Genomic DNA, 21,573 nt, shown 5'->3' on the forward strand with positions numbered 1-21,573 from the left:
TTCATGTAGCCCTATGAAAAATGAGATTACTTTTATGGTTTCTTCTATATTTCTCTCTAGTAGAGTCTACTGTCTTCATGCAAAAATAATGTAAAAACATTTGTTGTGCCTAAGACGTAGGCATTAGGAAAAGCATTGCCAGAAGGTTGAGAGAGGTGAACCTTCCCATCTACTCGGCACTGGTGAAGCCGCATTTGGAGTGCTAAGACTAGTTCATGGCTCCCCAGTACAAGAAAGACATTAACATACTGGAGCGGGTCAAGTGAAGGGCAATGAAGATAGTTGAGGGGTTGGAGCATGTCATATGAGGAAAGGCTGAGAGGTGGGACTTTCGCCTAGAGAACAGAAGGCTCAGAGGGATCTTATCAAGGTGAATAAATATCTGATGGGAGGGTGTAAGCAAGACTGAGGCTCTTTTCGGTGGTGCCCAGTGAGAGGACCAGAGGCAATGGGCACAAACAAAACACAGTGGGTCTCATCTGAACATGAGGAAACACTTTTTCATGTGAGGGTGACTGAGCACTGGCATAGGTTGCCTGGAGAGGCTGTGGAGTCTGCATCCTTGCAGCTACTCAAAAGCCATCTGGATGTGGTCCTGGGCAACCTGCTCTAGCTGACCCTGCTTAACCAGGGAGGCTGGACCAGATGACCTCCAGAGGTCCCTTCCAACCTAAATGATTCTGTGATTCTATGCTTTTCAGTAATGCAGTTTTATTCACAATAGCGGCTTGATGCAAGTCCACAATCCAACTTCCATCACTTTTTTTAACCATTACTCTGCAAGAGCTTTCATCTTTCCCTTTTAAGTTATAAAACCTATATATAAAATCCCCTCATGCTCTTTGTATTAATTTTGTATTTCACACACAGCAGTAAGAATTCATGTGCTTGACCCAGCATACAGTAATTAACACAATAATACAGAACAGACATATACGTGACTGTGTCAGTAATTAATAAGCAGAAAGGTGAGCAGGATAACTTAACCTCATGTAATATTTTCTTCATAAAATTATCTTAGAGACACTTGGGTCTTATGGTCATAGACCTTTAATATTTTGTTTAGGTGGGGCTTAAAGCAGCGACTCTTCAACACTAGGGCCGCTGCTCCGGTGAATTGGTTCTTGCAGTTACTTGAGCTACATCTTTTACGTGGCACGTGCAGGCCTAAATCGTCTGAGGGAGTGTGGACTACCTATGGATACTTACAACAACATAATCGTGGTGTCTAGTATTACTATTCCAGTCACGTCATGTTTTAGTTCTTTCTGATACTAAACATATGGTGGTACCTCACCTTCTTCTCATCATCTTATTCTTTTCAGTCTTGCTTCCTTCTGTTTTGAGGTGGCTGCCATACTTTTGCCTGTTGGTAATGAATGGATAAATTCTTCAGCATCAGCCTGTAACATGAAGGCTATCTTCCCTGCCGGTCGCAGATGGCGGGAAGTGATTTTATTGATTTGTTAGTACTTAGCTAGAAGGATTACATCTAGCAGTAATAACGTGGCCAGGCCCTGGGACAAATCACCACATGAGTTAGCAGAGGGTCTGTGTCTTTAACTGAGTGTGACATTATGATATCTACCAGCCCTTCATAGTGCTTTGCTTATTAACACCACTTTAATCTCTTCTGAGCCATCTGTCGGTCATTCAAGTTTCAGTTTCCTTCATGTGCTGGAAGAGTTGAGAGACTTCACTTTCTGAGCTGAACTTGGACATTACGACTCAAAAGTTCTGGTGGTCACTGTAGTGCTTATTATTTTTTTCTTTTTAATTTGTGTTATCAAATTGTGTCCTGCAGAAAATCTCTTGGGGGGACACAAGCAGATGGCCCCAGTAATTCCTCTCAAATTCAAAGGGTCACGAAGGTTCATAGCGCTCAGAATTTGCGCGAGAGGTATTAGCGCGGCTGGCTGAAAGCTGGTCCCTCTCCCTATTCCAAACCCAGCAAGTTTGGCAGCAAGAAGCATTGAACACTGCCAGCATAGATTTTTTTCCTTTGGTTCGTGCCCATCAGACGATCTCTCTAGAAACCAGAGCTGCTTCCATGCTGTGACCTCGGCAGAAGCGTGACTGAGAGGTCTTGAGTGTCAGCGTGTGTTAGTGGTAGTTCACGTTTTATTTGAAAGTGCAGTTTTCTCTGTATTTCGGCTTTGCATTTCCAAGTAGCCTGAACGATTTCGTTCCCTGACAGGCACGCGTTTGAGCAAGGGACCCTTCAGAGCTATCGGCATGAGCTTCTGGCCAGCGGGTCGCAGGCAGATGATCTCCTGGAGGGAAGGAAGGGCTGTTGTCATCTCCTGGAGGGAAGGAAGGGCTGTTGTCATCTCCTGGAGGGAAGGAAGGGCTGTTGTCATCTGCTGGAGGGAAGGAAGGGCTGTTGTGTTCGTGACCTGCTCCCCAGCCCCGAGTTGCTCAGAGCTGGCAGGTCAGACTTTGACAGGGAAGCTGTCTCTGTCTGGAAGTGATGTTTCGTTTCAATGTGCGCTACCCCCTCAGCTGAGCGGTGGGCACCGTGGCACGCTTCACGGCCGCTTTCGGTGGGTCACAGCAGTGAAAAAAGCCGTGTCTGTCGGACGGGGAGAGTTAAGAGCACTCGCCACCCCCACGGGAAGCGTGTGGGGGACACGCCGCGGCGTGGGTGCCACTTACTGGGTGTAAGCAGCCTATGAAGAAAGTGCTGAAGCATGGGACGCCAAGGAACGGGTGGTGACAGTGCTGGCTCAAGGCAAGGGGGCTGCAGCTGCAGCCCAAGCCGGCACGGCTCACGCCCGAGCACCGGCGGCAGCACCGGGAGCCCAGGGCTTCCCCGGCGCCTCAGGCAGCCCTCAGGCGGCCCGCAGGGCCCCCCCCCCCCCCCGCCACCCTCCGCCTAGGGCGAGACGGCAGCCTCGGCGGGAGCTCGGGCGAGCTGCCGGCCCCCGACCCGCGGGTGCGGGAACCCGGAGGAGAACGTGAGGAGGACGGCGGTGCCGGGAACGACGGCCGTGACCGCGCGGGACGAGCGAGGGGCGGGGGGGAGAAGGGCGGGCAGCCCACGGACAGAGGCAGCGGCAGGGGCGGGCAGCGCTGCCGCCCCTGAGGCGAGAGCCGGACTCCGCCTCGCCGGCCCCGGCCCCCCGCTCCGCTCCCTCCGCCCAGCGCCGGGCTCGCAGCGGCGGAGCATCGCGGCGGCGGTACCCGCCCTTCCCGGCCGGCCCGCGGCGCGAACCGCCTACCCCGCCCGCCCTCCCCTCACGCAGCCCGCCAGCGGCGATCGGGAGCCCTCCGCGCCACGGCACCCCCCCCTCCCCGCCCCGCACAGCCACCGCCGGGAAGGATGGGCTGCGGGCGGCGGCACGGCAGCCCCCGAGCTCCCTGAAGCGGCGGAAACAAAGGGAGCAAAGCAGCAAAGCGGCGGCGGCGGCAGCGGCAGCCGGGCCGGGGTGGATGCGAGCAACCATGAAAGGCTGGGTCTCCGCCTCCTCCGCTGCTGCCAGAGAGCTGCCGGCTGCTGCTGCTCGGAGGACTACACTGTGAAGGGGGCGGAGGAGAGGCTGGCTGGGTTTGCCGTGCAAAGGTAGAAGGTGTAAGGGAGCGGCGGAAAGAAAATGTCTTCTTCGGTGGGGCCCCGCGGCCCTCGCCCGCCCACGGTGCCCCCCCCGATGCAGGAGCTGCCCGACCTGAGCCACCTGACAGAGGAGGAGAGGAACATTATCATGGCAGTGATGGACCGGCAGAAAGAAGAGGAGGAGAAAGAAGAGGCCATGCTCAAGTAAGCAGACGCCAGTCATTCATTCATTCAGGCACTCATTCATGCGCCCATCGCCGGCGGGCGGGAGCGGGCGCTGCCACCGCGGGAGCCGGCCGGGTGCCCGGGGACCGGCCGGCTTCGCCCCGCTCGGCGGGCCGCCCCGCGGGGACCCGGCGCTGCGGAGCCCCCGCTCCCCTCCCGACCCCTGACTCCCTCCTCCTCCTCCTCCTCCGGCCGTCCTCCCCCACCCCGGGGCAGCTCCTCCCGAGGCAGACCTTGCCGGAGGAGCCCGGCGCGGCGGGACGGAGCGGGACGGAGCGGGCCCTCCCCGCCCCGAGGGAGCCAGCGGCGGAGAAAGAGGCGGGCGGCAACCCCGCGGCGGGGGCCAGGCGGCGGTGGTCGGTGGTGGTTTGGGGGAGACGACGGGACGGACGGGAGGGGGGAGATCGATCGAGGTGGGATTCCTTTGGGGTCCCCAGAACCCCGCCTCTGCCAGGAGGGACCGCTGGGTGGGGTTTCCCTGCGTGCGGGAGCCTCCGCGGCTGCCGTGCTGCCCCCGCCTGGCTCGGCCTCCGCTACCGCCCGCCGCGGGGCTGAGGCGGCCGCCCCCCCCCTCCCCCCTTCCACACCCCGCTCCGTCTTCCCGCCGCCGCCTCGCGCCCCCAACCGCCGTCTCTCTCGCTCTCTCATTCCCGCCCGCCCGTCGCCCGCTCCCGGGAGGGCAGCGGGCTGTGAGGGACAGCGGGGCGGTCGTAATTAGGAAATAAACGCAATTAGTCGCGCCGCTCGTTACGGAGGGGGAAGCGTGCGTGGCGGCGGGACGGAGGAGGGTGGGGGCGAGCGGGTTTATCCCGCTGCCGGCGGCGCGGGGAGGGGTGTGGGTAGGTGCCATGTTTGGCGACCAGGTCCCCACAGCCTCTTGTGGACCTTTTCTCCCCCCCCCCCCCCGCCCCATCCTTGCCAAACGGCACATGTGACCACATTTTCTAGCCTCCTCCGTCAATAGGAGGCTTCAAACGTAACGTTACCGAATTGCCTGCTGCGAGTGGTGAGAATAAACAGACTGAAGCTGTGGCCTGTGGAGGAGAATCAGGGTTTCTCCTCTTCTGACTACCCATCAGGCCTGTTCGCTCCGGGGGGGAAACCGGTAGGAGAGGTGACTGGACTAGTGCAAACCTCTGACGTTACCCAGACCCTCCCTGCCAGGGGAGGTGTATCCTTACCTCACGGTCTTCTGGTTGCGTACACCTGTGCTTGGAAGGGACGCTCTGGAGGTGTGATGTGATCTGGGTGTTTCTTTTGGCAGCATCGGAAATAACACCCACTTGCGCCATGCGGGTGCCAGCTCTTCCCCACGGCTTTCTCTGACGGATGGAGAGACCAAGCCCCCGCAGGCTCCCGACTTCGGCCCCGCGCGCTGTGCGTGCTGCAGCCGGGACAGCCTTTCACTATATTGCTGTCTCTGTCCCTTCCTGTCGGTGCCCGGCTCTGAATTTTTACAGGGGCTACTAAAGGGGATTGCAGCGGCGGGTACCGAGGCCCAGCTGCTAGCGTTGCGTATCGCCAAGGGGCCGGCCGGGACCGCGGTGTTTGGATCTCCGTCCAAGACGGAGAGTTCAGTTTGCCGTTGCTGTTCATTACGCTTGGGGTGTGGTTAGTCTTGGAGGTGGGGTGGTTGAGAGGAGATATGTTCTGTGAAAATGCGTTGTGTTAGTCAATGTGGGAAAACGTTAAGTGAAGGATCCCTCCTCGGTTTCTATTTATCAGAAGAAAATTAAAGGAGTAGCGCCAAGGCTCTAAACTACATTTATCCTTCTCCCATTCCTCGTCCTCCAGCACAGCTACTTCCCTATAAATATTTAGCTTTTATTCCGTGAAGAAGATTACTGGTTCTGCGATCGTGTGGTAGAGCAGTACTATAAATCTTACAGTCACTGCGAGAATGAACTTTTGTTGGTACAGATGGTAATTTCTCAGCCCTGTTCTTGTTAACATGGGGTAGAGGATAAATTTTCCTTTTTTTTTACCCATTTTTTTCTTCTGCTCTTCTTTTGTATTGGCATTTCTGAATTCTGGACTGATGCTTCCTTTTCTGTGAGGTTATGGGAATCTTCAGCAGTTTTACTAAATGAATTTAAGACACTTTAAATACAGTTTTTAGAAGAGGTCAAAAATTGTGAATTCAACTTGAAATTACTTTATGTTATCTTCAAAGGTTTGTGATACCCAAGTTAAAAAGTTTATTTCCTTTCCTAACAGTTCTTACAAATCATGAGAATAGCAGTCTAGGCTCTCTATTGGTCTGAGAAATTGTGATTTTAAATAGATTTTTTTTCTTTAAATGAAGAGCCAGAAATTAATAGAAAATACATTGGGAAACTTACAAACCTGTATGTTCACTTTAGCTGTATCGTTGGTTTTCAAAAATTAGGTCACAGCAAATAGTTTTCATATGGATTATGATTTGACTCTTACAGAGATCTGCTAGGTTGTCTGAGATTGTTTGCCTTTTCTGTATGCTGAGCACTTACTTCCTTTTTGGGACAAGAGTTAGACACATCTTTCCAGAGAGTAACCCTTATAAGATTGGATTCTGAGACAAGAATTTACTTCCATAATTTTGTAGAGGTTTGTTACAAATATGCAATGGTGCTATCCAGATGACACAGCTATTTTATTAAAGTCAGATATTGTCACCATCCCTTCCTATTATCTTCAGTGAAAGTTTTTCTGATGATCCCCATGTCTCAGCAAAATAGCTACCGGTTTTCATTTAAAACCACCTGGCAGAGAAATGTTTCTGTCTGTAACACCCACATGCAAATCTGTGATGTCCCCTGGCAGTGAAGCTGATCTGTGTTGCAAACTATGCTACCTTCAATCCTGCAGCCGGATGCGTGCTGTCTCATGAATCATAAGGGCTAAAAAGGATGCAGCACTTCTCTCCTGTTCTGGATGTCCTGATAGTTAGCAATAAAAGTTTCCAAAACAGTACTTGTAATTTTCCTTTCCAGCACTCCTCATGGCAGAAAACTGTAGGAAGAATTATCAGTTAAACTACTGTATTCTTCACATGATGGTCTTAAAATTGTGGATCCAAGGGAATTTGAGGTGTTTCTGTGAGTAGACTGCATGGATTTGAGGAGAAGTGGAAAAGATGAGGGTCATCGGTAAGGAGGCTGTGTCCCTCTCCTCCGGGTCTGTACCTCTCTGTCTTCCTGAGCCCTGTTTCTGACTCTGAGCTAACAGCCTTCTTGTAAACCCTCTCTGCCAGTTCATGCTGACATCAGCGCGTATTGCAGCGTGCCAGCCTGGGAGCAGGGCACTGTTAGAGGGAGCAGGACTGTGGACAACGTGATGCTTTTGCTGCTTGCGCTGGAGAATGACAGAAATGCATGCTTTGGTTTGAAACCACCTGCTTGTCTCTTTCCAGGAACTTGCCCTATCTGTCAGTTTGTTGGCCCGCTGAGTTTCCTTCAGCAGTCTGGGGCTAACGGAGTTTGTCGCACCCTTAGGATAAAGGCATGCAACTTGTACTGGCTTTTGACTTTCTTTTTGTAGGTGTACCTGGTCGGGGCAGAGACCTCATCCTCCCCTCACCCATCCAATATCAGATTTCAAACTGCTGTGTGTGGTGTTTGGGGAAGGGGAGCATTCTGCTGTCCTGTGACCTGTTGAATACCTTGGAGCAATGTGGTGAGGAGTTAGGGCTTTTGTGAAGGTTCCTCCTTTTGCTTTTTTTGTGAACAGGTGTACCTTGGCATGAGGAACACATTGTTAGCTGATTGCCTTGAAATTGCTTTTACGTCCAAGGGTGGCTTTTGCATTCCTGCTGTAATAGGGGCAGTGTCACTAGGTAGTCCTGAGAGTGTATCTATACGCCTTTGTGCAGTGAAGTATGGTCCCAATCTGGTGTATGGCACTCAAATCCAAGACTCAAATCCAAGACTCAAATCCACATAAGCACGCCGACGCTTACCTGGCACCAAGTAGAAACTGAGGCAACTTGAGTGCAGTCCACAAAATCTTTCCGTAATGGTGCACCTGAGAAGCTGTGTGTTCCTGTGTGTCCAGGGCATATAGGATCAGAGCATGTGAGTGTCTTGGCTGCTGAATTGCTTGCTCTCTGTCTTGCACCTAGGCCTGTTTGAGAGTCACAAACTACGTAGTCATATGCTTAAGTCCTCTAAAAGACCCAACGCTAATACAGTACCTCTATAATGCCTATCGATACTCAGTGCTGAATTCAAAGTGCTGTTGTCACAGCGATGGGTGCTTTCCTAACATGTAGAGGACAGGCAGTATTGCTGCTTCCAGCTACCTTAGGTGTAATAGCCTGGCAGTTAGGAAGTGGTTACCTAAGCCCCGTACACTTATTGGCCTGAAGAAATTGTGTCCTAGACGAGTGCCATTACATTATAACTTAGTGGAAACAGTTTGGCTCCCCATACATAGAAGAATGAAAACTTTATGGGCCCAGGAGCCTAACTCAATGTCAAGCCCACTAGGAAGAGCTCTCCTGGCAAAGGAGCTGTCTTGCTCTCGTGCTGCACGCTTCTGGTTACCCAGGGCTGTTAATGTAGCCTTTTTTAAAAGTCAGAGAAGTTTCAAATACCAAGAGGGCTAGGAAACAGGTCCTTCTCCCTCCCAGCCCTCTTGGGGCTTCAGAGCTTTGCCTTTTTGTTCCTCTGTGCCTGGGAGAGCTTCACCTTCCTGCATGCCACACCTTTGACAGCAGCATGGAGAGCAGTCTGTTGAGGAGGAGGGTCTTTACCATGGTAGACTCAACTCTCATCCACTCTTGTTTTCCCTGTTTCACATTGGCTGTGCCAGATTTTGTGGGTATCTCTGAAGACTGTAGTCTCTAGCAACTCTTAATTGGAGCTTGGCCTCACAGACCCAAGCTTCTGCTGCTACTGTATGAATAAATGTTTGCATAGGACAGTGCTAGAATGTGCCATGGCCTCCTCTGCAGACTAGTTCACATTGGAGGCATTTTTTCCTGTTTTACATGGTAGGTACTCCTGTAGCTGAAAGGGAAGAGGTTCATGTTGAGTGGCTGATGTGTCTAGCCTGAAGTCCAGATGCTGCCTTACAGGTGACTGATGTGACTAACAAATTGTGAAGAAGTGTGAGAGGGAAAGTTTTCAGTGAGGCTGAAGAGAGAAACAAACCATCATTTGCAAAAATGGGGGGCAAAAAACATTTTAAAGGAAAAATAGATTTAAGTGTACATTCAAACACTAGATAGCCTGAGACAACTATATTGTTTGTGGGTATAGGGTGCCTTGACGTTGAACAACCCCAGTTAATATACAGCAAATTTCAGTCATAGACAAATCACAGAACTATATATATTTATATGTATGTACTTAAGCTGAAGTTTGCTTATGTGCAATTGTGTGCCTTATCTCATTGGGTTAGTTAAGTACTAAGTGCAAACCACGGCAGCTGTGAACACAGCTAGTTGAGTTCCAGTTCTGTTCTTCTGCGCACTCTCACAGCCCCAAAGGACCATGCATTGGGACAGCCAATGTACTTTTCTCCACCCCTGCTGGAACAGTATCTTATCAAAGGGGGAACAGCTGTAAATAAACCTTAGACAAATTTTGGCCAGAAATTAGAAGAAGGTTCCTAGTTACCATGGCACTCATTTTCTGGAGCAAGTTTAAGTGGGGACAGAAGCTCTTACTGCCCTTCTGATGGGGTTTAACAAGACTGAAGGCGATTGTTTGCCAAGGTAGTGGCAAGAGTAGGAAACTTAACTCAAAGACACAGGAGGTTCTTCGTAGTTTCACAGAGTAGCTTCAGCAGAGAGGCTAGCAGGAACTTGAAACCTTCCCAGGTCTTAAGAGAGTTATTTCAAGATTTGCCATGAGAATGGCAGTTAATAACTAGGGAGAAGTTGATCCTAACACCCTATTTTGACCATCTAGTGTGGTAGACAAACTTGATTTTAGTAGAATTCAGGTCTCTAGAATTAACAGGGATATTGGAGCCTCTCACTTTTCAGGGCTGCCAAATCCTGGAGTCACTTGCAGTTGGTGAGAATCTCTGTTTCAGAGATTGCAAGATAACACCTATATAATTTCCTGTGTGCACCTGGAAGCTTCCAGCCTGAACTGCTAGCTGTGTAACTCTGAAGATTAACAGATTGTCCAGGAGGCATGTGCTCTTAACCAGTTTCCTGGAGGCAGTTTGTTTCCCTCTCCATTTCTGACACTTGGACCACACCTAACATTGTCAGAAAACATTGAATACTGCTCAAAACACAGTGACAGCTGCTGCCACCCTTATTTTGTATAGTGCTTATGGGCAAAATAAGGAAGTAGGGTTCCAAGACCTTCTTAGCCTGAATGCTGTAAATCCTCTGATGATAATTGCCCGTCCATAAGCAGTAGGGAAGGGAGAGGTAGGATCATTCTTCATCCCTTCTGTTGAAACTGGGCCACTTTGCAGAAATAAAAGCAAGAGTCAAGCGGCCATCATGAGGAACTCTGTCTTTATCCTATCTTTAGAATAAAGATTTTAAAGCCTATCTTTAATCCCACTGAGAAGACAAAGGAGGAATCGAGAGTTCTGGGAACTGATTGTGCATTTGGCACCAAGGAATTAAAGGATAAAATAGATAAACAATACCAAGACTCCCTCCTCCGAGTCAGACTGTCTTGCTTATTCTTTCTGTGGTCCCATGAATCTCACTTTCTGTGCAGTGGAGCAGGAGGAATGGAGGATGCCCTCATCTCTGCTGCTTGAAAGCCTTTATTTCTTCCTTTGTACTTAAAGTGGTTTGGACCCACGGTGTTTCAGGCTCTGTGATGGAGCAGGGAACAGAGTGCAGGTCACTTGCTGTGTGCGTGGGTGGTCTACGCCCCTAGAATCACCCAGACAGACTGCTCGAATACTGCCTTGCACCTCTCCCTGGCAGTGCCAGCCCTGATCCTGACACTTGAGTGTACAAACCCGTGGTGAAACAATTTTACTGCTGGAGGACTGCAGGAGCCTGAAGATTGTCTAGTCCAACCCCGTGCTCAGAGCAGGGCCACCTACAGCCGGTAGCCTGGGACCGTGTCCAGGCGGCTTTCGAATATCTCCAAGGATGGAGACTCCACAGCCTCTCTGGACAACCTTCTCCAGTGTTCAGCCACCCTCACAGTAAGAAGTGTTTCCTGATGTTCAGATGGCACCGCCTGTGTTTCAGTTTGTGTCCATTGCTTCTGGTCCTGTCACTGGGCACCTCTGAGAAGAGTTTGCCTCTGTCTTCTTTACTCCTCCCCACTGGGGATCTATACACATTGTTAAGATCCCCCCGAGCCTTCTCTTCTCCAGGCTAAACAGTCCCCACTCTCTCAGCCTTTCCTCATGTGACATGCTCCAGTCCCTTAACTGTCTTTGCAGTTCTTCGCTGCACTTGCTCTAGCGTGTCCATGTCTTTCTTGAGCTGGGGAGCCCAGGACTAGACTTAGCATCCAGATGTGGCTTCACCAGTGCTGAGGCAGAGAGGAGAGATCACCTCTCTCGATCTGCTGGCAATGCTTTTCCAATGCAGCCCCGGATGGTGTTGGCCATCTCCGCTGCAAGGACGCATTGCTGGCTCATGCTTATCTTGGTGTTGACCAGGAATCCTCAGTTGCTTCTCTGCAGAGCTTCTTTCCAGCTGGTTGGCCCCCAGCGTGTACTGGTGCATGGGATTATTCCTCTCCTTGTGCTGGATTTGACGTTGTCCCTTTGTTGAATGTTTTAAAGCTTAAGAGGGAGACCAGTATCTAATGTGTTGTCAAATCAGTCTGAATCATTTGGGGGGAGGATTGCTTGTGGTCACTGCTCCCAGCCCCTTCCTCTTTACTGTCCAAGGCCCTCAGAGAGGGAGAGAGAGGACTGAATGGTGCAGAAACTATTGTTGCCTTTTGGCCAATGGAAACATCAGAAAGAATTTAACAGCATTTGAGGCTTCAAGTTTTCACCACTCTGAGAGGGCAGGTGTGGCCAGAAGGGTGTCCTGATCAAAGGAGACAACTGTGGTGACCTCAGAATTGCAAGGAGGGTTTTCATGACTTGCAGGGAAATTCAGAGAATTGATAGTGATTTTTAAGCAGGAAGGTGGACTGAGTAGTCCAAGGAGACTACTATATACAGACAAAATGTATTCACAACTGCACACAGTCACACGGTAAGGCAACTATGAGACAGTCATTGACTGTCCTACTGGGGGGCCATCTCACCGCCAAGGCAGGAGCTGGAGACTGTCAGCAGACAATAGCAGATTCACAGGAATCTCCTCAAAAACTATAGAAGAGCGGGAGGTGATAGGGGATGACAGGCAGTAATAAACATCCCTACCGTGTTCTAGACATGGGCTTCAGATTGGCATATGTTGAGATTTCAGAAGGTCTGAAGTGCAAGCTTTTGTCCAGAGCTCTTTTCTGACCCCAGTTTCAGTGGTTTTATTGAAACGCACAGGGCGTTATTTCTGTGCATGCATCTTCCCACGTGGTTCTCCACTTGATATAAGAAGCCGCCAAAGCTTCATGCCTGGCTTTTGCACTAATACTTTCTGACTGAGTAGTCTGTGAGTCTACAAATTCATGGGCATTATCTGTGACCTGCAGAAGGGTGAAGACAAAGACTGGGTGAAAGAACATGATATCTGTGCAGGAACTTCTCAAAGTACAGAGTTACTATAAACCCAGATCTTAAAAGGAATTATGCAGAAGAGACCTCTTCTCTAGAAGGGAGGGGTACCCTCCTGTTGGTTGGTTTTCTGGAAAGTAGCAGAGGGAGAACAACTTTAAGAGAGGTTTGAAATTCTCAGTCTTGTCAATGCCCTTTTATTTCTGAAGACTCATGTGAAGAATTTTTTGCAACCTTGGATACAGGAAAGCGACTAACAAACATGTAGCGTGCTTCCTTCATCAGGCGGTTACTAAGCATTTTAAGACTTGAACTTAATATCTTAAGAAAGGGCTATTTAAAAATACTGCTGCCCTTGTATTCAGCCTTTTTGGGAGGCAGGCATTATTGAAGGTGGAAAATGACAAAATTTGAAATTTTATTTTTGGTTGCCAATAGTTAGAGCCAGTTATAATTTCTACCCAACTTTACCTTCTTCACTGTACCCACTGGTACCTGCTGCATTTTTCTTCTCCCCTGGGCCTACCAGTTTTAATTAATAGATACTGGCATGCAATTACGTTTTGCTGGAAAAAGCTTGCGTGCCTACGGTTTGACTCTAATTCCCAGTAGTAATAAAACATATAAGAAAATCCGATGTAATCAGTTAAAAACACAGAGTGGTTTCATTCTGTTTTTTGGAAATATTTGCATATAATTTACAATTACTGGAGTGATTTACACCTGATCAGGGCTGTGTGATTTACCCTGGTCAGATCCATATATTGGATCTGTAAGGATGCAGATAGCTTATCAGATCTCTGCATCTGTCAAGAGTTACAATTGTTTTATCCCTTCTTTTATACTTCACAGATATGGTAAAATATTATGCAGTGTTTATGGTGTTGCTGGAATCTAGGCAGCAAATGTTAGTCAGAGTTATTTTTGGTTTTCACAACAAACAGCAGAAAAGAATACCACTATAAGTTTGCTTTAATAGTTACTTAGGTAAGGCAATTTGCACAATGTGATAGGGTAGCGTTGTAATTCTTTATACTTAAAACTGAAGTAATCATCCTCAAAATTTGATTGCATATGAGATACTTATGTCCAGATAGAGTTTTAAACAAGAAAGCCATGTTCCAAATATATTCTCTGGCACTGTTACAGAGGCAAGAAAAGCTAGTTGCAATTTTCAGAATAATGACACGCACAAAACCATTCATACACTTGCCACTTCAGAGGCATGAAGAGACACGGCACGATGAATAGCTGTTTCCGGACAGTTCTAGAGTGAATTAGAACATCTATGTTGGCACTCATTTCTGAGTTTGTTCACATCAGTTGTGTGCCTTATTTTCAGTGTCAGGACTTTGTGCACTTTGCTTATGATAAGCATTGTTAATACTATTGAAGATAGGGGAGTGTGTCTGTCTGTATATGTTTCTTTCAGGTATCTGTAATAAAAATGGGTAGTGTTTGAAATCTCTTAATTTTTTGGTCTGTCTTTCGTATATGAAACCATCTTGGAATCACTGAAGATCAGCGTATGCCCTGAAAGTTGCTTTTTGATCAGGGGTGAACCTAGCAGATAGAGCTGCACTTTTTAGTGGTGACAGTGGTGGATCTAGCAAACTACCTGTTTCAACTTTTGAGGATCTTGGGTGTAACCAAAGACTAATTTTCTCTGTATTTTGGGCTTTAGATAAACACCAGATTCTAGTTAGAGTGGTGGTTTAAATGCGTTGCATCAAAATACAGTTATTTACTTTGAGGTCCTTAATTGAGAGTTATTTTTTTAAACTTCATTATGTGAAATTCATTAGGACATTGCTCATGAATGGAACACAGCCCAACCATGCTATTTTAGTGTGAGTACTATTATATTGCAGAGAAAAAGTTTACTACTCTTCTAGCAAGAAACAGAGACCTCTGTTTGTTCTGAGAATTGCTAATGAAGTCTTCACATACTTGAATGACCGAAGTGCGCAGTGGCTTCTCAAGTGTTTGTCTTGGTTACCAATATGGCATACTCTGAATTGATCAAACAAAGAAATTATGTACCCCAAATTCTGTCTACGTCTTACACTAGCAGGTCTAATAAAAGATACTACATTTTTTTACAAACCTAGTTTGGCCTATGAGCCTAGCAAGCATTAGAAATTTTGTAGCCACTGCTCATGAACATTTTTGTAAAATATATATTAATTCTAAAGTTTTTGAAGGTACTGTGAAGGCTTCAAAATCCTATCAATAAACTAGGATTTTGTAATTTTTATATTGATACATCAATTCTCTTTCCAGATATTTAGCAAACCTACAGTCCTATACTATACAAACAGATTTAACTGTGGGCTATTTGCATCGGTATGTCTTAATCATGTGGAAGTATTCTACAGATCAAATGATTAGTAATAGGAATTTTGAGAGAAATGACAATGAAGCAGTTTATGTAACAAAAGGTCATTTTGGAACTGGATGATTGAATATGTTTAGTTGTGTTTCGAGCCGTGATTTATTACTATAACTGTTTTCTTTTGACGATTCCACTGATCTTGGAATAAGCATCAAGACCTATGCAAAAGCAGACATAGTAGCTGTCTGAGCTTTCTAATATCTTTTCTTTACACAATTTCTTTAGCACTTGCATGTACTAAGAAAGCAGTTGGAGTAATTTTTCATTTATATTCATTATTCTCTATGTTTTTAATTAGCCTTTCATATGAAGTTATTTTCAAAATAAAGTCATTGCACTTTTGCATATTTGCAGTATTAACTTCAGAGTCATTTTGACGTTTGACATCAGGAGACTAAATTTTGTACTGATTAAATGAAATTGCACAGATGTAGATGAAAACATAATGTGAAAGCTTGAGCAGTAAAAGGTTATGAACAATCTATGAGTATTTTAGTTACTTGAGGTGATAAGTCTCCTTGGTACTGTTATTTATTGCAAAAATTTTGACATTGCATGACAAAGTTCAGCGATACAGTTTTATGTTCTGTTGTCTATGTGTTTTTAGCTATGGATGTAGAACAGGAAGGCAGCTGGTTGATGGAGTGCATGGTGCATGAGGCTAGGCAGTTGAGAAGAAAGGACAGAATTTATGAGAACTCTAGATCATCCTACTTTAACTGTATTGATTTTGGCCCTGGATGCCACATGCAAAGTATCAGGGTAATGGGTTTGCACTTTATGGATGAGAATTAGAAGAGATTTTGTATGTGTATGTGTGCTTGTGCCTAAGAATATGGAACCAGGCTGTACGGAAATATGTACAAGTTGTTTTAGGGACTTTAATTGCAACATTATGTTGCATAGCATTCCTTAAAATATGCAAAGTGCATTGGCAAAATTTGATCAGGAGCTGAAAATTGGGAACAATTTTACCTGCAGTCATATCGTGGGGACAGGTGACACAGTTGAACAAGTTGCTGCCATGGACCAGCAAAACATTGTATTGCTGTGGTCCTGTGCCTCTGCTGAGTTTGATTAACTTTGGTGAATCTCTGCCTTGGAACAAGTGTCACTGTAAGCACATCTGTTAACTGGAGTAAGACTTAAGTGTTGCTGAGTCCGTTTAGATGGGGTACATCCCTGCAAGTCTTGTATTTTGCAGAAAGAAGCATATTTTTCTCAAATTCATTCAGTAACTGTTCAGTTACTCCCCAAGCTTTACGTAGAAAGTAAATTTCCGAAGAGTGAAACCAAGGCATGGCTACCTACACTTCTGCAATGCCCCCCCCCCCGCTTTTCACTGTTCAAAGCTGTATCTGTATTTTTTTAAATTACTTTTTGTTCTGTATACCCCTAATTTCCTGCAGTCTTAATTGTGTATTTTGTTTTCCTTTGTTTTCTCCAAAAAGCTGTTTTTCAATATACTCATAGAAAGGAACTGTATTCACTCAGAGGTGGAGACTACAGAGTTATATGAATTGATTCTGATAGTGTATATGTAAAAAGTGTGTAAATTCCTTTGAGATTAAATGCACAGTACATTTTTCTTACATTTCAGAGCAAAATTAGATATTGATTTTTTAATGAGAAATCTATTTTAAGAATATAGAACCTCACTAACATGCTATGATTCTTGTATTTTGTGTTTTTAAATGATTTGATGTTGATTGTAGTTTTTAAATTTAAAAGCTCTCATGTTTATAAGCAAAATCTCTTTATAATTTATTTTGCAAATTTTTTTGTAAAATTAAATAAGCTTAAATCAAAACATCCTCCCTTAAAAAAGTCTATTTCAAACAATTATAGCACTCACTGTAAAATAACTTTCAGCAGGACTCGTTTGGACTGGATTAACCAGTTCAGGGAATCAGCAGTATATTTACAGATTTGTTCACCTGTAACATCCCTTTTTCTGGTGAGGCTGTTTCAAGTTCTAATCTTGTCCCTGTCTGAACGGGTTTAAACGCACCATGTGGAAAAGGAGCTGGGGAGTTCTAGTTACACGGCAGATGGGACAGTGCTCTCCCTTTCATCCAGCCAGGGTCATCTGATTCTTTCTTTCCTGGTATTTATCTTGGATGGGATCAAAAGTAAAAAAGCCAAGGTTTCCTTGAGGTAAAGTAAAATGAATGAAGTTAACAATATGAGGGAGGAACCTTGAGGAGAACAGCAGCAACAGTAGTGCTTCCTATTATGGAGGGGGTTTGTCCTCTTATTTTTTACAGGGTTTGCAGTTTGGCAATGCTTTCAGCTCTCTCCTTGCAGAATTTATGGTCAAGGATGCTTTTTTCTGTCTGCATTTAAGTGTTTGCCATATTTCTCTGAAATCAAGACCTTGTCAGAGTGATTCATGGTTTCTGTCACCTTCTGTTGGATTACTGCAACATATTGTACATGGGATTACCCTTGAAAACCCTCCTGTTGATCTCATACTGTGCCTTTTTACTTTTCCCTCTGCTTCCTACTGTATGTATTCTAAAGTGGAGCTTTCCTTCCTGTGTACTGGTAGAGAAATGGAGGTCAACTGAGACCAGAGAAGAAAGCCTTCTTAAAGTGGAGAAGACAGGGAACTTCCACATACAGCTTTAGCGGAGGGGCCCTAAATTTGAGAGCTCTCTATGAAAGCCAAAGTTCAATGAACTTTCTGCGAGGGCAGCTCGCTCGTTATGTGAAAGTTGCAGAGGTGGAAAGGAACTAATCTTCCTGGCAATTTACTTAATGGTGTAAAATACCAGGTGTTAAATTTTGAAGACAGGCCCTTGCATGTCTGGCATTCATAAATAAACCAAGAAAATCAATAAGTGACTTCAGCAACTGCCACCCTTTTGACTCCCTTGTCAGAGGCTAAGAATTGAATGAACAAGAAAATTAAAAGTGTTTTCCCTGAAGGAAAAGGAAAAGTAGTTTTTCCTCCAGGCTAAAGCTGAGGCCACTGAGAGTACGGGAAAGCTTTTTTTGCTGTGCGTTGCCATAGTTTGCCTGAATCTACCAGTCTGCAGTTTTTTAGACTGTGAAGTTGTGCCTTTCTTATTTGATATCAAGATGTTTGTCCTTCAGAGAGCTGCACCCCAGGGCTGTCAGCCTCCTATTTTTTATTAGTTCCCCAAATATTTTCTGTTACATTTTGTAAACCTGAGAAGTACTACTACTGTCTGTTTACTAGAAGACAGATCAAATTATGCTCCATAATACTGTGGTGCTTCCCAGCTGAATTCTAAGCGAGTTTATGGTGCATGTGTCTTTATCTCATAATATATTTTTCAGTAAGGCTTTCAACTTTACTTACATTCCAGATGTTTAAAATGTCGTGGTTACACTGATGTATATTACATATATATCATACCTATTATATACAATATATCCAATACATCAGAGTTCAATCTCTAATATTTTAGTTTTTTCTTTTTTTCTCATTCCAGGCATTATAATTATGTTATTGATAAAAGAAAGTCCTAGACAAATCAAGTTCAGTTAAAGACCCATTTTATACATATTAAATTGCATTTCTGTTTAAGGTGAGCTTCCTGCAAAACTGTAAGGGAACTGCAGTGTTGTTCAGTGCAAATGTCATGCTCAGTTCATAAAATATTGCTAAGAGGACAAACTGCGGTCGGTCTTCAGAGATACGAAACACTATCCAGTTGTGACTGAGGGTCTGTCTGGGCTGTCCCTGGATGTATGGTGACAGCACAGAAATCGTGCTTGTGTCTCCCAGGAGGGGATTTCGTTGTCTAAACACGGGTGTCTGCTACTATTGGAGAAGTCCAGTGGTACCCCAACTTGTCTTCAGGAGGGGGGAAAGGGTGGGAAGCTGGTCCCTGTTTTAAACCAGGTTTTGCAGCAGTGGGCAGCAGGGAGTGGAGGGAGCTCGGGAGCAGGCGGTGGTATCTGTAGCTGACCGGCACAGAGATCCCTCGGGCACGTCGTGGGTGGGTATTTCCTCAGCTGGAAGCGGTCCCTGGGCCATGCACGTTTCATTGCTGGGCGTAGAGAGCAATGGCAAGAGCTTCAGCTCAGTCAATGGGTCTGATTGTGTTTTCAGACCTGTGCAACAGCCTGCCACTTTCTCCAGATCCCTCCTGCAGGATTTTTGAGATTGCTATCTTTCCTTCAGGGATCTCTTATTTCTCAAATAATATTACGGCTATTGAGGCAAAATCATGTTTCCCTCCACATGAGAAGCAGTACCTTTTCAGTGTGAATTATCATTAAACTGCCATCAATGAAAATTAGATACTTTGTTTGATAAAATCCTTATTTTATTTTATTGTGTTAATCCTGAGTCTTGTGCTAGCTAAGGTGTTTTAAATGTCCTCGCAAGGTAACCACCAGATTAATGAGAAAAGACTACAAAATGGTCGGCATTTTGCATTGTGCTGGCAAGGCTGTTCACTAGAAAAACTATGGTTGCTTAGTTGCCGTGGGAGAGGAAAAATGAGAAGATGAGAATGCGGGCTATAGCCTTGTGAGGGACAGCAGGAAAGGGGAAAGTAGGCAGCAAGTGAGCGAGAAACTGTAAGAAAGTACACATCCCTTAAGGCACAAAAAGTTGGACTCAGAGGGCATGTAGGCAGGTCTGTGGGGATCAGACAGAGGAGGAATGTATGACAGGGGAGAGATGTGAGGGGAAGGCTGGAATTAGCTGGGATGGGAGCCGGGAAGTCAGCTGTGAGTGATGCAGCTGCTTATTCGTCTAGTGCAGAACAAGCGTAAAATAGCAGTTCTGCACACTGAGAATTGGGTAATGAAAAGTGATGGATCCTTTGGTAGCAGACTTGGGACTTGTGTATTTATGTGTCTGTTTCACTTTGGGTTTGAACTGGAGATGGTTAAGCACACAAATCAGAAGGAGGTGAACATTTATTTTCAGTGTGAAAATAAATAAATAGAAGGCAAGTAGAAAATACAAAGGTTCAGAAATGCTCGGAGTGTGAAACAGCCTCATGACTGTGAAAAGAGGGGTCTGAGTCATTAGGTTCGGATGTTTGGGGCTTGGGAGAGCTGCTTTCCTGGCTCTCTGCAGGCTCAGATGGTGCAGCTAGAGCATCCAGAAACACAAGATGATAGCTTGACCGAAGAAGGAGCTGGACACCTCAGTGCATTTGAATTCAACGTTCCCAGCAAAATCAGCATTTTGTAGTATTACCTAACTACTCTTGGGCTGTCCCTAAGCTTCTCATTGAAAGGTAGGTCCATGCAAGAGATCTGGTCTGGTTTAACAGGAAGGACGGTGGTTAGGTTTCCTCCTTGTTTGTAGCCGAGGACTTGGAAACCTGGCTCAGCCACATCTTAGAGTTCGTAAACCTGATCGTAGTAATGCAAATTACTATTTTTCAAAATAATTTGCTGTGTCAACTCAGTCTTAGAATTTTTGAGGCCTTTGAATATTTGGAATTTGCTTTAACCTTACTATTTGTAAGAGTGCTTCCTCTGGTTAGGAAAGGGCCCCTGCTGTCACAGGAGCTGTATGACAGAGGGCTGTGGAAAGGCCCCGCACCAGGAGTTTTACCTTCCTAACAAAGTAAGCAGACAAAAGGGAGATGAGGTATAAAGAGCACAAGTACATCAGCTGTAAGGCGGCACTAAATGTTGTGTTAGTCTCAAGGTTTATAGGCAGGGTGCCATGTCCCCTGCGTCTGTCCAGCCTTGTCATCTCCAGCCTGACATATTGGAGGTTGTGTGCATGTACATATTAATCTGTGCAGGCTCAGTGCCTGAGGGAATGGTCTGTGTTTGTCTGTTTTTGTTTTTAATTAAAGGTGGCGTCTCTGCTTTTTGGGTGGGTGAAGAATGGAGCTGAAAGGAATCAGCTGAATGGAAAGAAAAAGGAGTAAAGGGTGTTGAAGTTTGAGGCGAGGGTGCAAATACAGCTAAAAGACCGAGCAGGTGGGAAGAAAGGAGAACAACTGGGGCAAAGAGATCACTGTGCAGCAGAGACCTTAATCAAAGCCATAGAAAGTGCTCTGAATGTGTAAAGGTTCCTGCTTTGCTGAATCAGCAGCTGCTCTTGGCTGGGAAATCTCCCTGGTATTTTTCTGTAGTTTTTCCCCAGTACCACACTCTGGCAGGTAGGGATAACTTTTTGGTCCTCAGGCAGTATGTGATCTCCCTGGTAGGTGTGTGTGTGTGGCTGTGCACATGCATATTATATATAGGAGTATCAGAGACAGCATTTGGAAAACTTTGCTCCAGTATTTAAGATAAGCCACATAGGTGCATAATCTCATAGGCTGCATAGTGTCATTTGGGATGAGCAAACACGATGGTAGGCAGTCTTATTTTTCTCCCTGCACTCTTTGGTATCAAGGGCCTGCTTGGCCGCTCCTGGCACTGATCCCACCACCTGGAACATCTGGCTGTTCCTCTCTGCGTTTTCCCCAGTGGCACAATGGAAAGGGAGGGGAGAGGGCAAACAGCATCTAAATCCTATAGAGGTGGCATAGAAGTCTCTGCCTTGATCCTGCACTGTCTGATCCTACATTCTCTGAAACAGCTGGAAAGGGGAAGAGGAGCAAATCCAGCTCTTCACTGCCCTTTTTTCTCAGTGTAGAAGACCCCATTTGGCTACAGTATGAACCTTATTTTCACAGTTAAAGATTGTAACGCAATAATACTGTAGTTAACGCAGAACTAAACCTTGACTCTCCTGGGCTGGTCTAGCTCTTTCTTTTCTAGATGTTGGAGAAAGTAATGAGTTTTCCAAACTATGATGAAAAACAGATAAGCAGTAGTGTCATCCTGTGTCTTGGCAGCCAGAAGATCATAGAAT

The 21,573-nt window shown here is 46.0% G+C and overlaps 1 protein-coding gene across 4 annotated transcripts in view; it reads left to right on the forward strand.

The window, feature by feature from the left end:
* The first annotated feature begins 3,526 nt into the window (after positions 1–3,526).
* The window catches only part of RIMS1 (regulating synaptic membrane exocytosis 1), a 329,877-nt gene continuing 311,830 nt past the window's right edge, over positions 3,527–21,573 (forward strand). For all 4 annotated transcript variants that reach the window (XM_075046444.1, XM_075046446.1, XM_075046445.1 and 1 more), the window contains exon 1: positions 3,527–3,757. In XM_075046444.1, the coding sequence (XP_074902545.1) occupies positions 3,594–3,757 (164 nt within the window). In that variant the 5' untranslated portion in view covers positions 3,527–3,593. The remainder of the gene's footprint in view (positions 3,758–21,573) is intronic.

The sequence above is a fragment of the Buteo buteo genome, chromosome 15 (genome assembly GCF_964188355.1).
Source record: "Buteo buteo chromosome 15, bButBut1.hap1.1, whole genome shotgun sequence".
Taxonomy (NCBI): Eukaryota; Metazoa; Chordata; class Aves; order Accipitriformes; family Accipitridae; genus Buteo; species Buteo buteo.